Consider the following 13,699-nt stretch of genomic DNA (forward strand, 5'->3'; position numbering starts at 1 on the left):
ACAATCATATATTTTTTTGATGCAGTTAAATAAATTGAAGTCTCTAGTGACAAAACCTAGGTTAGAAGGAACACATTGATTAAAGATAAGAAGTCAACAATAAATAATATACAAGATTATGATTATATTAACAAAGACCTACCAATTGATAATTGTGTTGTATCATATTTTTAGAGACATCAATAGTAAAAACATGGCGCCTGGTGGTTGTGGCTGCCCTTTGGTGTGTTTGTCTATGTAGAGGTCCTACAATGTCCACATTGAAAGTAGTATTTTTGTCCCATGCAACAAAACGCATGACAACACTTTCGTGAATGCCATGGGTTCTCCTAAGTTCCTTCAGTCCATCGCCAAAAAAGAATTGGTTAGCATATTTATGAAGCTTTATAAAGTGCTTATTTCCTTCATAGTCGAATAGCACATAAGTTGGATAATTTGGGAACCATTGTCTATGATAAGCAAAAGGAACCTCAATGACGTTCTGCATGTTAACATTTCAAGCATATTTATTTGAGATTAACATAAATAAATAAATGTTTAGGGGTGAAAATCGTGACCTTCTCAAAATGGAATGACTCCTCAAATCGGTGCACAATTGTTGGTACATGTAAATTTGATGGGCCCTAGATGAGAAACGTTTATGTAATGAGTAAGTGAACAAACTTGTACCCATTGAAAGGAGAAGATAAATATGCGCAATATCGAATGTGTACTATGAACGAAAAGAGCAAGCATAGAAGGATGAATGATGCATGATGAAGCAAACTCGAACATATACTTATAAGAAGGTAAACATAAAGGATGGAAAAGTTAAACTTACAACATCAGACGTGTTCGATGATGATGTATTCATGGTGTTTTGTGTTTGGAGATGTTCTTCGACAAATGGGTGAAGATTTGGTGATACCGGGTGGTTATGGATTGATATAATACTGCGTTTTAATTATGGGAGGGGGAAGGTGAACAATTATAAAGAATAATTAACAATGTACAAAGTAACCGATAACCTTTTACACTTCTCGTGCTAGTTTATTATGACTACTGGTGTATAATTAAATAATAATAAATAATTTCATCCAAAGCTTAAAATTTAAAAAATAGTAACAGTAACTATTAATCAAAAATAATAATTATGTGTATATGGAAAATATTATGTTTTTACTTCCCGATGTATGAATAGACAGGTAGTATTTTGGCATTGGGAAATTGCACCCTAGCAAACATCTAGTAGTGTATTAATTACATGGGAAATTACACGTCAGCAAACATCTAGTATTGTACTCTAATAATTATTATGGATGTGACATCCCATCTCAAAAATTGAAATCAGAATATTGACGGTCACTACACAAAGACTATTAATTTGATACATGTTTATATCCACAGGATAAAGTGTTAGGAGTGATTAGTACCTGTATAAACACAAATTCCAAAAAATTTGCTGACGGGATTTTGTAGGCGTCTATACGTTACCTTGATAACACAAAAGAAAGAAACACAAAAGACCAATATTCATGCAACATTATTTGTACACCAAACTAAATTTTCCAGTTAAACATACAAAAAGAAGGTCTTAAACATACAATTTAAGATGTAAATATTAATTTGGGTCAATCTAACAAACTCTGAAAATTCAAATAATCACGCAATTGAAAAGCATACAAAAATCCAACCAAAAGAACATCTCCACCATGAACTCATATTTAAGAACCATCTCTCTCACCCACAAACTTGCACTTGCAACAAATTAAGTATACCTGACATCAGCAGAACATACTCATTAAAAAGGAAGGGCAAAACAGGATACCTTGTTGAATTTGGATTACTTCATAATAAAATCATCGTCGGTGACTCTGAGATTAACAATCACTGCAACAAAGACCAAACTCAATTCAGAACAATAAAGATTGCAAACAATATTAAAATTTCAACAAACTTGTACTTCAAATGCCGGACACTATTAGTCGTGTAGTTTGTTGGTCTCGGTCAAAATTAAAAACCAATGTCAGTTAGGATATACCAAAATATAAACAAAATTAACTAAACAACAGAATACAAATGGTGCAAATGGATACACTATATGTTTAGAAACTATATCATTTAGATAAGCAACACTCATCATTGCATATGTAAGAATGAAAGCCAATATGTTTCATAGCAGACATGGATACAAATGGTGCAACTTAATTTTTCAACTACGAAAGTTGCAATTTAATTTTTCAAAATGAATATAAATTCAAGCCAGTGGCACCAATCATTATAAAGTGCTGATGAACATAAATAGAACTCATGAAATGACATAGAAAGCTTAGGTAAAATCAAATGAATAAGGGGGAAAACTACAATGGAAACAACCTAATATAATACACAGAAAAGGTAGAAGAAAAAAAAAGGGAATCATAGACATGCACGAAAAAAAAGTCATTCACAGCTGAGGCAGAACACAAATAAGCAATCTGCTCAACAGTAATGGATACAGTAGGTACAATTTAAGGTGTAACCAAATATAATACACAGGAAATGTAAAGTCTAAAGAAAAAAGAATCATAGACATGCACCAAAAAATGTATAAATTAATTTTTCAAATACAAAAGGTGCAACTTAATTTTTCAACTACAAAAGGTGCAATTTTATTTTCCAATATTAATACAAATTGAACCCAATGCCATCAATCATTTTAAAGTAGTGTTGAACATTGTGAAACATCTACAGGAAAAAATCATAACCAACATATGCTAAAGACAACAAAGTAACCAAAGATTAGGGCTGACATAGAAAGCTTAGGGGAAAAACCTGAATGATATTGTCAAGGCTAAGTTAATATATACTTTAAGTTGCGAAGGCCAATATGTTTCAGAGCATAACCCACCAATCAATTAATAATCATAGACATACACGAAAAAAAGTCATTCACAGCTGAGGCAGAACACAAATAAGCAATCTACTCAGCAGTAATGGATACAAAAGGTGCAATTTAATATTTGAAACAACAGAATACACACACAAATAATAAGTAGGTGATACAAAATGCACCACTTCTACAAAAGCAAACAAAGTTGGCGTATCATTTCTGAATGATAGACAAACATACAAATAAAAAAAAAATTATTATCTACAAATGACATTGGTAAACACCCATAGAAAAAAATCATAAACAACAAATGCTAAAGACACTAAAGCAACCAAATATTAGGACTGACATAGAAGGCTTAGGTAAAATCAAACAAATAAGGGGAAAACCTACAATGGAAACAGCCTAATATAATACACAGGAAAGGTAGAAGCAAAAAAAAAAAAAAGGAATCATAGACATGCATGAAAAAAAGTCATTCACAGCTGAGGTAGAACACAAATAAGCAATCTACCCAACAATAATGGATACAAAAGATGCAATTTAATATTTGAAACACAAAAGGTCCAATCAAATATAATACACAGGAAAGGTAAAAGCTAAAGAAAAAAGAATCATAGAAATGCACCAATGTCAGTTAGGATATACCAAAATATAGACAGCCTTAAGTAAACAACAAAATACACACACAAATAATGAGTAGGTGATACAAAATGCACCACTACTACAAAAACAAACAAAGTTGGCGTATCAAGTTGGCAAAAGTTGTCATTGCACATGTAAGAATGAAAGCCAATATGTTTCAGAGCAAAGAACACGGAATAAAAGATTAAGCAACAATTTAAATTAGCCCCAACAAATTGAAATGGAAGAAAATCGCACCTGTTGTCATAAAAATCTCTGCTTTTCTTGTGTGAGATAAAAATCAAAGCTTTAGTGTTCTTCAGGCTTCTATGCGAAACAAAGTAGGAGAAGGATCAGGAACACCCAAACAATTAGCCAAAAAAATTAAGCTTTGAAAGAATTACAAAGAAAATGCACCTGTTGTGATAAAAATTGCTGCTTTTCTTGAGATAAAAATCAAAGCTTTAGTGTTCTTTGGGCTTGTATGTGAAACAAAGTAGGAGAAGGATCAAGAATACCCAAACAATTAACCAAAAAAAAATTAAGCTTTGAAAGAACTACAAAGAAAACACACCTGTTGTGATAGAAATCACTGCTTTTCTTGAGACAAAAATCAAAGCTTTAGTGTTGTTCGGGCTTCTATGCGAAACAACGTAGGAGAAGGATCAGGAACACCCAAACAATTAACCAAAAAAATTAAGCTTTGAAAGAACTACAAAGAAAACACACTTGTTTGATAAAAATCGTTGTTTTTGTTGAGATAAAAATCAAAGCTTTAGTGTGTTGTTTGACATTCTCTGCGAAACAAAGAACATGCAAGATAAGTTTAAGCAAAGCAACATCATAAAGCTTTGAAGGAGATCAATATAAACGCAACCGTACTTATAAAAATCCAAAAATTGAAGTTTTAGTGTGTTCTTCGAGCTTCTCTGCAAAATCAAAAGCATGCAAGAAAACTTTAAGCATGAAAAACCGCAACAGATCGAAATAATAGAAAACACAGAAGACGGGGAGGGTAAATGAAGCACATCAACGTCATAGCAACAAAGAAAATGCCCCCGTACTCATCAAAATCGCAGCTTTAGTGTATTCGTTCACCTTCTTTGCCAAACAAAGAACAGAGGAAGCAAAATGGAAAAAAACAAAAAGAAAAAACGCAGAAGACGGGTGGGCAAATGAAAACTTACGAAGGGTTCGTTCATCAAAATCACAACTTTAGTGTGTTCGTCCACCTTCTATGCCAAACAAAGAACACAGGAAGTGAAATGGAAAAAACAAAAAGAAAAAACGCAGAAGACGGGTGGGCAAATGAAGAGATGTCGTGTTAAAAATTGCATCTTTAGATGTAACAAAAATGCAGAAGACTGAGAGGGAAATGAAAACTCACGAAGGTTCCGTTTATCTGTCTATGCAGCTACGGTGAAGGAAAGCTAGTGGTAAGATAAGCAAGACCATGAGCAGCAAAGGAGACATCAGAAGCTTCCACTTGTCTTTCATAGCATAGAACAATAGCACAAACGCATTGTCTTCCATGTTTTTTTCTCACGGGAGAGAAAAGAAACACGAAACCAAGCAACAGGCATGCAACATGAATGTGAATTGGCAGTGTAACCCGAAAACGCGAAACGGCAACGCAGAGTCAACATTGGAAAACGTTTGCAATAAATGCAAAAAGACAAAAACAATAAATGTCTTGGTATTCATAAAATAAAACGCTACGTTTTCATGGACACTGTAGCATGATGTGACATTTTTGGGTGAGAAATGAGGCAACAAAATCGTGACACGTGATAGGTTAGGGCCTTGTTTGTATAATGATAGATGATATCCTATAAAAGGAAACCAAGGAAGTATATATTAACACAATAAATATGGTAATTTCTCTCTCTCTCTAACATATGGAGATGAGTTATCGTAGAATAATTGGATTTGGATTTAGGTGACAAATATTGAATATGAAAGCAATGTTGATCCTTTAATTTGATGAATTTATTTAAGTATTGATCACTATAAAATTAGTGTGAAATATATATTATTTTATTAATGATTAGTCTCTATTAAAAAATCTAAACTAATTCAAGAATAAAATAATTAAAATTTAAATTCTAGGACTATCAACAAAAAATATTTATTATAATTTTTTATAATGCAAAAAGGTCATAGGTGTTGTAAAATTGTTTGATATGTTGAAAAAAACTCCAACATATAACTAATATGAGAATATATGTCTTTTCTTTTAATTATATTTTTTTATCCATTATTTGAAAACAAAATTTTATTTAAGAAAATCAAATATAGTTTTACTTGGAGTAATATCAGGTTAGTTTTGCTCTATTTTTTTTATCAAAAAAAGAAGGGTCCAAAGTTGACACAATTTTAATTTCTTGGACAAAATCGTATTATATATACACACAGTACATATTCAGTGATTCTGAGTTTGTGATACAATTCTTAGTTATTTATTTGTGTATTGAGATTTTATGGCACAGTTCATTTTTGTGATTTTATAGTAGTATATGTTTTGAACTTGTAAAAGCATCTATTTAATTATGTGATGACTTTATAAAATATAGTGTATGAATGTATTTAATGATGACATGGTTTTTATAGTTTTTTTAATTTGTAAATATGCAGGTATGTAGTTTATAATTCAACTACGACTTTGAATTTAATTACTGAAGATTGATGTGCAAACAGAGTTTGTAACCAAATTGAATTTATAACGTTGACAATAAGTGATAGTTGACATTTCTGAACAATCATATCATTTCTTAGCATTTGCCGAAGACAGATATAGGATGGAAAACATGGACGTAATTCAAGGTGTGTGTAAGTGCAGCATTATTTCTTATGGTCCAACAGTCCAAGTCATCGCTCTGCCTGTAGTATTTTAGACAAACTATGATTCTATCGTCATGCGTACGTAGATACTTCAACAAATCCCAAATTGTCGTATCCAATATAGAAACCTTAAATTTATAATGCCCTGTACACACATTTCAACAAACCTTATATTTATAATGACCTGTACACACATTTCACACATTCAACCATAAGTACATACAATAATTGAAAAGCTTTAGTTTTATTTTTCTAAGAATTTTTGTGGTGTACAAATTAATACGTAAGAAGATTGTTCACCACATAATTTTAAATAGTTTGTACATTTATTATGAAATTAAGTGAATGAAAACCTGTATTAAACACTTAGGGAAAGTTTTGTAGTCCGTAACCATCCTACCTAATTTAATCAAGATTACTTACCTTGAAAAACAAATATGATGACCTCTAAAAAAAGGGAAAAGCTTCTTTATATATATAATTATTGTGGAATAAAAAAAATTGTACAATCAATAAGAAATTTCATAATTATTTATCATAAATTATTACATTCCTTAGTCCTATATAAAAACTTTAGACGACTATTATTTAAAAAAGAAATGAGATTATACACAGTAAGATGATATTTTTAAAAATAACTTATTAAAATTATTATAATCCTATCTTAAGTTTATCTTCTTTAACTTTTACTGATAAAAAAATCTTCTTAAATTTTTTGAAATATAAAATTAATTATTAAATTATTATATCAATTTTGTTTAACATTTTTTTCCATTGATACTAGTCATTTCATTTAATATTCATCTAATTGATGATTTTTGAAAGGGAATAATTCATTTTATTTTTAAAAAACTTGTTTCTACTGAAACAACAATTAGTGACATTTTAATATTATTCTACAATTAATATATTTATTTGTAAAAGAATCAAGTATTCTTATAATATTGGATATTTTTTTGGTACGTTGTGTAATTGGATATGTTTATTGTTGTATCATTTTTAATTATATAATTTAATTAAAAAATCTCAATTATAAAAACTTGGAGTTTTAAAAGAATTAAAAAGAAATCTACAAGATTTAATTAGAGAATGGTAATATAAAATGTTAGTATTTATGATAGTAAATACACGATAGACATGGTTTATTAATTATAATAAGGTGGGTTTAATTTTACTATGTTCTTCAAGTTTCATAATTGTACGATTTTGATGGATCTCCTAAGTTTCAATTGCACGAATTAGTAAAGTAGTTGTGTAATTTTGATTTCTCTATTAGTCTTCCATTAAATATTGAAAATATTTTGTTGAAATAATATTAGATGATGATTGTTTTTAGCAGCCAAAGCAAGAAATAAAATATATAGAACAAGAAAATACAAAGAGAGGGCAGCATATATCTATAATATTAAACAATGAAGGAGATGTCTAACTAACTCCAAATAATTAAAAATGGGATTAAGTAGTCATTATAATCCTCTATGTACTTAAGGATGATTGGTAGAATTTTTTAATTACACCAATCAATATTATAATAAGATTGTACGTTTAACTCTATTTTTACTTGAAATAAGTTAGAGAACCAAATTTTTTTAAAGGAATACTCTAATATTATTTATACAAAAAATTAACACTTAAGAATAATTTGAAGAACTAAAACCAGGATTAGTCCAAAAAAAAGAAAACTGAAACCAGGATCTTTGGTCAGTGAAGGCAGTGGAATCCCGCGTCTCTAATTATTCGTTATCTAACATCACAAAAATGAAACATTATTGTAATTTTATAATCAGATATAGTATACGATAAAATAATGTTAGATATTGAGATGGTCCCGATTATGTGACAGCTGATTCCACTGCTACACGTACACATGCATGTGTCTCACGATTAATCAATAAATAACCTAGGTCGCCGCTTCGTGCAACTTAGGGCGTGTTTTTTCTTTATTCTAACTTCTTCTTTTCTGTTTTTTAAATGAAAATGTTAAAAATTTATGATATATTATTTTTTTATTTTTTTTATTTTTAGAGTTATTTAAAATTGCATTAATTATCATTGCAAGTTTATTTTATTTGAAATAAGATTTTTTTTCATTATTTGATTGTTTTCTATTTTTATTTTAACTTAAAATATTTTCAAAAATTCAATGTTTCTTCATCTTTTTCTGTTTTTAATAAAAATATAACAGAAAACAACCAAATCAACCACTTTAATGTTCGAAAAGCTATAAATAGAGTCGAATTGTTTATTTTCTGCATTCCTCGCTTACTCTCTCATTCATTATTCTCAACAACAGAAAAGACAGAAAAGAGATAATAATATACCTATGGCTTTCGTTCACCCTATCTTTGCTTCAGTGAATCACCCAATATTTTCTCCAAACAAATGCTCAGTTTTTCTGGGTGTGAAGCTCATCCCCGAGCATGCCTATAGTAGATGCCATAGTAAAAAACATTTTACTATTGCCTTGAACCAAAATATCCACATTTCTAAAAATGGAAAAGGAAGGGTAAGGGTTGCTTTCTCTCTTTTTGTGCTTTATAATAGGGTATCTGAGACTATTTTTAGTTGAAAAATGTTAGTAACAACACATTCTTTTTAATATACTCTTTATTATTTACTGAAATATAATGAAAATTGTAAAAAAGTATAGATTATTTCTTATTTAATGATTTTCACTTGTAATTTTATAGTTTTTAATAAATTTATTTAATAATAAAAAAGTATTGAAAAGAATATATTAAACAGCGCGTTGATATAATGTTCCTCTTTGTGGTTAAATTTAACTGAACCTTTCAATCATTTAGGATGCTCTTCAAATCAGACATGCTAAAGCATTAGAGGAAGTTAAGCGCGAACTTGTTAGCAAGACAAGGCAAAATGCAGATCATGGTTTATCCATGGTGGACTCCATCCAAAGATTAGGCATCGAGTACCATTTTGAAGAGGAAATTGAAACTATTCTTAAAAAGAAGCTTCTGATGCTTAGAGTTCACAACCATCAAGGAAGGGCTTATCAAGAACTATCAGAAGTTGCACTTCAATTTCGTCTGTTAAGACAAGAAGGGTATTACATCCATGCAGGTTTGTGTGCCTTTGCTGACTAAATTTTTAAGGTTGTAAAACAGTACATATTTTCATATAACTAATGCACCAATTATAGATAATATTTTTATGTGATCGAATAAATAAATATATAATTCTTAAGTTCCTAATATAAAATGTTAATGATGCATATTGTAAATGTATTGTATTATTAATTAACATAAATTTATATTTTTTCCTTAACAACATAAATTTAAAATATTTATATTAACAAGCTATTTTTTAACATAAAAATTAAATGAACCATAACAAGTTTAATAACTAACATTTGAACCTTTTTTGTTCATATATAATTAAGTATATAAAAATGCTGCTGGCCGGTCTACTGCCCCGACTATTAGAGCATATTTTGCTAAATGTAAACTCATAATATTTATATTAATATTTTAAATTTTATCAAATAACATTGAAATACTGAAATGTTTATTTTGTTTTGCTGCATCTTACAGACATATTTGATAAGTTCTGGGGCAATGAAGGCAAGCTCAAACTAACATTCTGTGATGACATAAATGGATTAATTGGCTTGTTTGAAGCCTCTCAATTAAGCATAGAAGGAGAAGATTATCTTCATGAAGCAGAGGAATGCTGCCGCCAGTATCTTAATACATGGTTGAGTAGATTTCATGAGCATCCTCAAGTGAAAGTTGTGGCAGATTCATTACGGTATCCTATTCATAGAAGTTTGTCAAGGTTCACACCGACAAACTCTTTACAAATAGAAAGTACAGAATGGATAAGATCTTTACAAGAATTGTCCAAAATAGACACCGAAATGGTTAGCTCTTTGCATCTGAAGGAAATGTTTGCAGTTTCCAAGTGAGTTCAATTCCAGCTAATTCAGAGTCTTATATATTTCAAAACTTGATGTTGGATTGTAGTACATATTATATTATGTGTAGTGATATTTGAACACCTCAATATTTTAGACATTCTATTAACAAGCTTCATTTGTTTTTATCTGTCTTCTTATTATATCAAATTAATACATATTACATGTATCATTTGCCTCTGTTATTTCTTTCTTTCTCCATGTGTAAATTAGCATATAGGGTGTGGAAGAAATATTTTTCTTTGTAATTTTTAATAAACTTTAATCAATTAAAAAAATATGTTTCAAGGAGTATATTCCTGACACTCTCCTTCAAAATTTGATGATAATTTGATCCTAGTATATATTAATTATACTAATTAATGAGATGATGACTACTAACGTATTCACGTGTGTGTCTTTAATTATAGATGGTGGAAAGAACTAGGTCTGGCAAAGGACTTGAAGTTAGCTAGAGATGAACCAATAAAATGGTACATGTGGGCAATGGCATGCCTCCCAGATCCACGATTCTCGGAAGAAAGGATTGAACTCACAAAACCGCTGTCCCTAGTCTACATTATTGATGATATATTTGATTTTTGTGGAAATATTGATGAACTCACTCTCTTTACAGAAGCTGTCAAGAGGTATTGATATTTGGCCTAAGTTTTTTCCTCACCTCCATTGGGTATAAAATAGCTTGAAAGAAGTGAAAGATAGAAAAGGAAAGAAACGAAAGGAGGGCAAGTGATTGTTGTAATGAATTAGTAATTAAAAAAGAAAGAGAGTCATAAATTACAACAAAATATATATGAAAAGCGCGTAGATATTAATTAGGAAGAGAGAGAAAATAATAGATTATGTAATGAAAAATTAAAGGAAGAAAATTAGAGAAAGGTATATAGAATGGGAGTAAAATGTTTAGAGTGAAAAAATTAACTTTTTTTCTTCTTAAAATGTTTATCTTAGAGTATATTTGTATAAGTTTTTCCATAAACAAAAATAAGTTAAAATTAACTTATTCATAAGCTCATTTATAGAAGTCTTTGGCATTAGCTTTTCTAAAAACTGATTTTTAAATTATACATAAATTAATTTTAATTTATGACAAAAAGTTTATTTTCTTTTCTTTTCTTATTTTCATCTTTTATTTATAGAGAATTTATCAAACAAGATTTTACACTTTTCAAGTTACATATACACTACTCTCTTATGGCACTCACCCCTTAATTGTTAAATGAATGGAAACAAGAAGTTTTTTATTTTTTTTATCAGCAAACATTAATAGTTAATTTTGTTAATTTTTTACTAACAGAGAGATCGAATAAGTTACCATTTCCACTTTTTATTTTTTGTTAATCATTCAATCAAATTTTATATTAAAAAAAAAACAACTAACGAATTAAGATGATTCTTTGGATATATGCGCAGGTGGGACATGGCAGCCACGGAGCAATTACCAGACTACATGAAAGGGTGCTTTAAGGCCCTTTATGACATTACTAACGAATTTGCTTTCAAGATCCAAATCAAACATGGATGGAATCCTATAAGCACCTTAATAAAATCGGTACAACCTCATTATTCATTAAAAGTCAAAAGATATTTGCTCTTTTAGTCTTTATGATCGAAAAAAAATACACACACAGGCGATGATTAATTTCAGTAGAGGAACTATATTTAGATAATTAGATACCCATAGCCTATTGTTTTAAACATCTATTAACACTTATCATTTTTTTCAATTTCTTTCTTCTTATCATATAAAAAAAATCATATCATGTTATTATCATACTTTCTCATAAGTGTCTAATAAGTTATTGGATGCTCAAGAATTATTATCCATTTCATTGTGTTCAATCGCTATCATATCATATCATATCTTTGAAGGACTAATCATATTTATTATTTCCTTGTTACAGTGGGTAAGGCTCTTGAATGCATTCCTGGAAGAAGCAAAATGGTTTGCTTCTGGGCTTGTGCCAAAGGCAGATGATTACTTGAAGAATGGGATAGTGAGCACTGGGGCGCATATGATCCTTGTTCACTCATTCTTTTTCATGGGTGACGCTATAACCCAGGAAACCATCACTCTAATGGATGAATTCCCAAGCATTATATCTGCCACAGCCACAATTCTTAGGCTGTGTGATGACCTTGAAGGGGACCAGGTACGACGAAAATCAACTATTTCTAACGTCATTGTTTCACTTTAATTAGTTGGAGTGTCAAGTTAACTCCATTATTGAAACATCAACATCAACCTTGCCTCTATTCCAAGTTAAATTAAGAGCAAATTACAACAATACTCTTTGAGATGAGATTTCGAATAATTACACAAACATCTTCTGTTTTATTAATTATTACTTTTGTCTCCTCTGTCAGAAGTGTCAGTATAATGTTTTTAAACATAAAGGGAATTAATACATATAAGAAAATAAAAAGGATGCAATTATGTATAATTACACGAAATTAAATTTCAACAGATATTGTTATAATTTGTTCTTTAATTAATTTTATTAACGCATGATGTTAATCAAGATGATGTATGGATAAGCATACTCCTTATTTCTTATATGTTATCTATTTGTATCTTTGTTAATAAAATTATTTGCTTATAATTAATAAAAAAAATAATGCAGGATGTTAATGTTAAAGGTGATGATAATGATGGGTCGTATATAAAGTGTTACATGAAGGAGCACCCAGCAACTTCTGTTGAACAGGCACGGGAGCATGTCGCTGAATTGATTTCGGATGCATGGAAACGTCTCAACCAAGAATGTCTCATGACAGATGCAAATCTGTTCCCATCATCTTTCACTAAACTTTGCCTAAATGCTGCTCGAATGGTACCTCTGATGTACGGTTATGACACAAATAGCCCATCGAAGCTTGAAGAGTATGTGAAATCATTGCTTTGTGGTGGTGCTATGCAGAGTATTCCAGAAGACCAGACCATTGTTTCATGAAATTAATAATCTTACATAGAGAGCATCGAGATAGATATAATCTCGCTAGACCACAACAAATAAAATTATTTATGTTCTTTCTAATTAGGGTGTACTAAGATCAATTGTGTAAAGAAAAGTAAAAAATTATGTGGAAATGCATTTTTAAATTCATGCTGCAAAATGGCATTTGCATTCTTCCATGAGTGCCATCACTTTCTTGCACACTTATGTATACATGCCAAACTAGGTGAAGCGGCAACCTAGCTAAATTGTTAAACGACTCAATCGTTGTTTTCAAACGTTAAAATGTTTTTTTCATCGTCAGCATGAAACTTAATATGCCACGTTATCATATCTATTATTGGATATAATTTTTTTTCAATTCCCAAATTTTCTTTTAATTGAAGTATCTTTAATGATAATTTCTTAATTGAATTTCTTAAATTATTTGTTTGATCCTACAGTGTTATCTCATTGTAAGATATTTATACACAATTTTATTCTAATAATAAG

At 29.9% G+C, this 13,699-nt stretch overlaps 1 protein-coding gene across 1 annotated transcript; it reads left to right on the forward strand.

Annotated features, from left to right (window-relative positions):
- Window positions 1-8,575: 8,575 nt before the first annotated feature.
- On the forward strand, window positions 8,576-13,382 carry LOC114419463 ((3S,6E)-nerolidol synthase 1-like). The gene is made up of 7 exons (XM_028385135.1): window positions 8,576-8,822; window positions 9,121-9,397; window positions 9,868-10,237; window positions 10,661-10,879; window positions 11,664-11,802; window positions 12,155-12,403; window positions 12,875-13,382. The coding sequence occupies exons 1-7, from the start codon at window positions 8,640-8,642 to the stop codon at window positions 13,202-13,204; spliced, it is 1,767 nt and encodes a 588-aa protein (XP_028240936.1). The 5' UTR covers window positions 8,576-8,639; the 3' UTR covers window positions 13,205-13,382.
- The last annotated feature ends 317 nt before the right edge of the window (window positions 13,383-13,699 follow it).

This window comes from Glycine soja, chromosome 7, assembly GCF_004193775.1.
Source record: "Glycine soja cultivar W05 chromosome 7, ASM419377v2, whole genome shotgun sequence".
Classification (NCBI taxonomy): domain Eukaryota; kingdom Viridiplantae; phylum Streptophyta; class Magnoliopsida; order Fabales; family Fabaceae; genus Glycine; species Glycine soja.

Coding starts and splice junctions, on each gene's coding strand:
- LOC114419463 (XM_028385135.1), top strand. CDS start 8,640: ATGGCTTTCGTTCACCCTATCTTTGCTTCAGTGAATCACCCAATATTT. Junction 8,823..9,120: donor CTAAAAATGGAAAAGGAAGG/GTAAGGGTTGCT, acceptor TCAATCATTTAG/GATGCTCTTCAAATCAGACA. Junction 10,880..11,663: donor TTTACAGAAGCTGTCAAGAG/GTATTGATATTT, acceptor ATATATGCGCAG/GTGGGACATGGCAGCCACGG.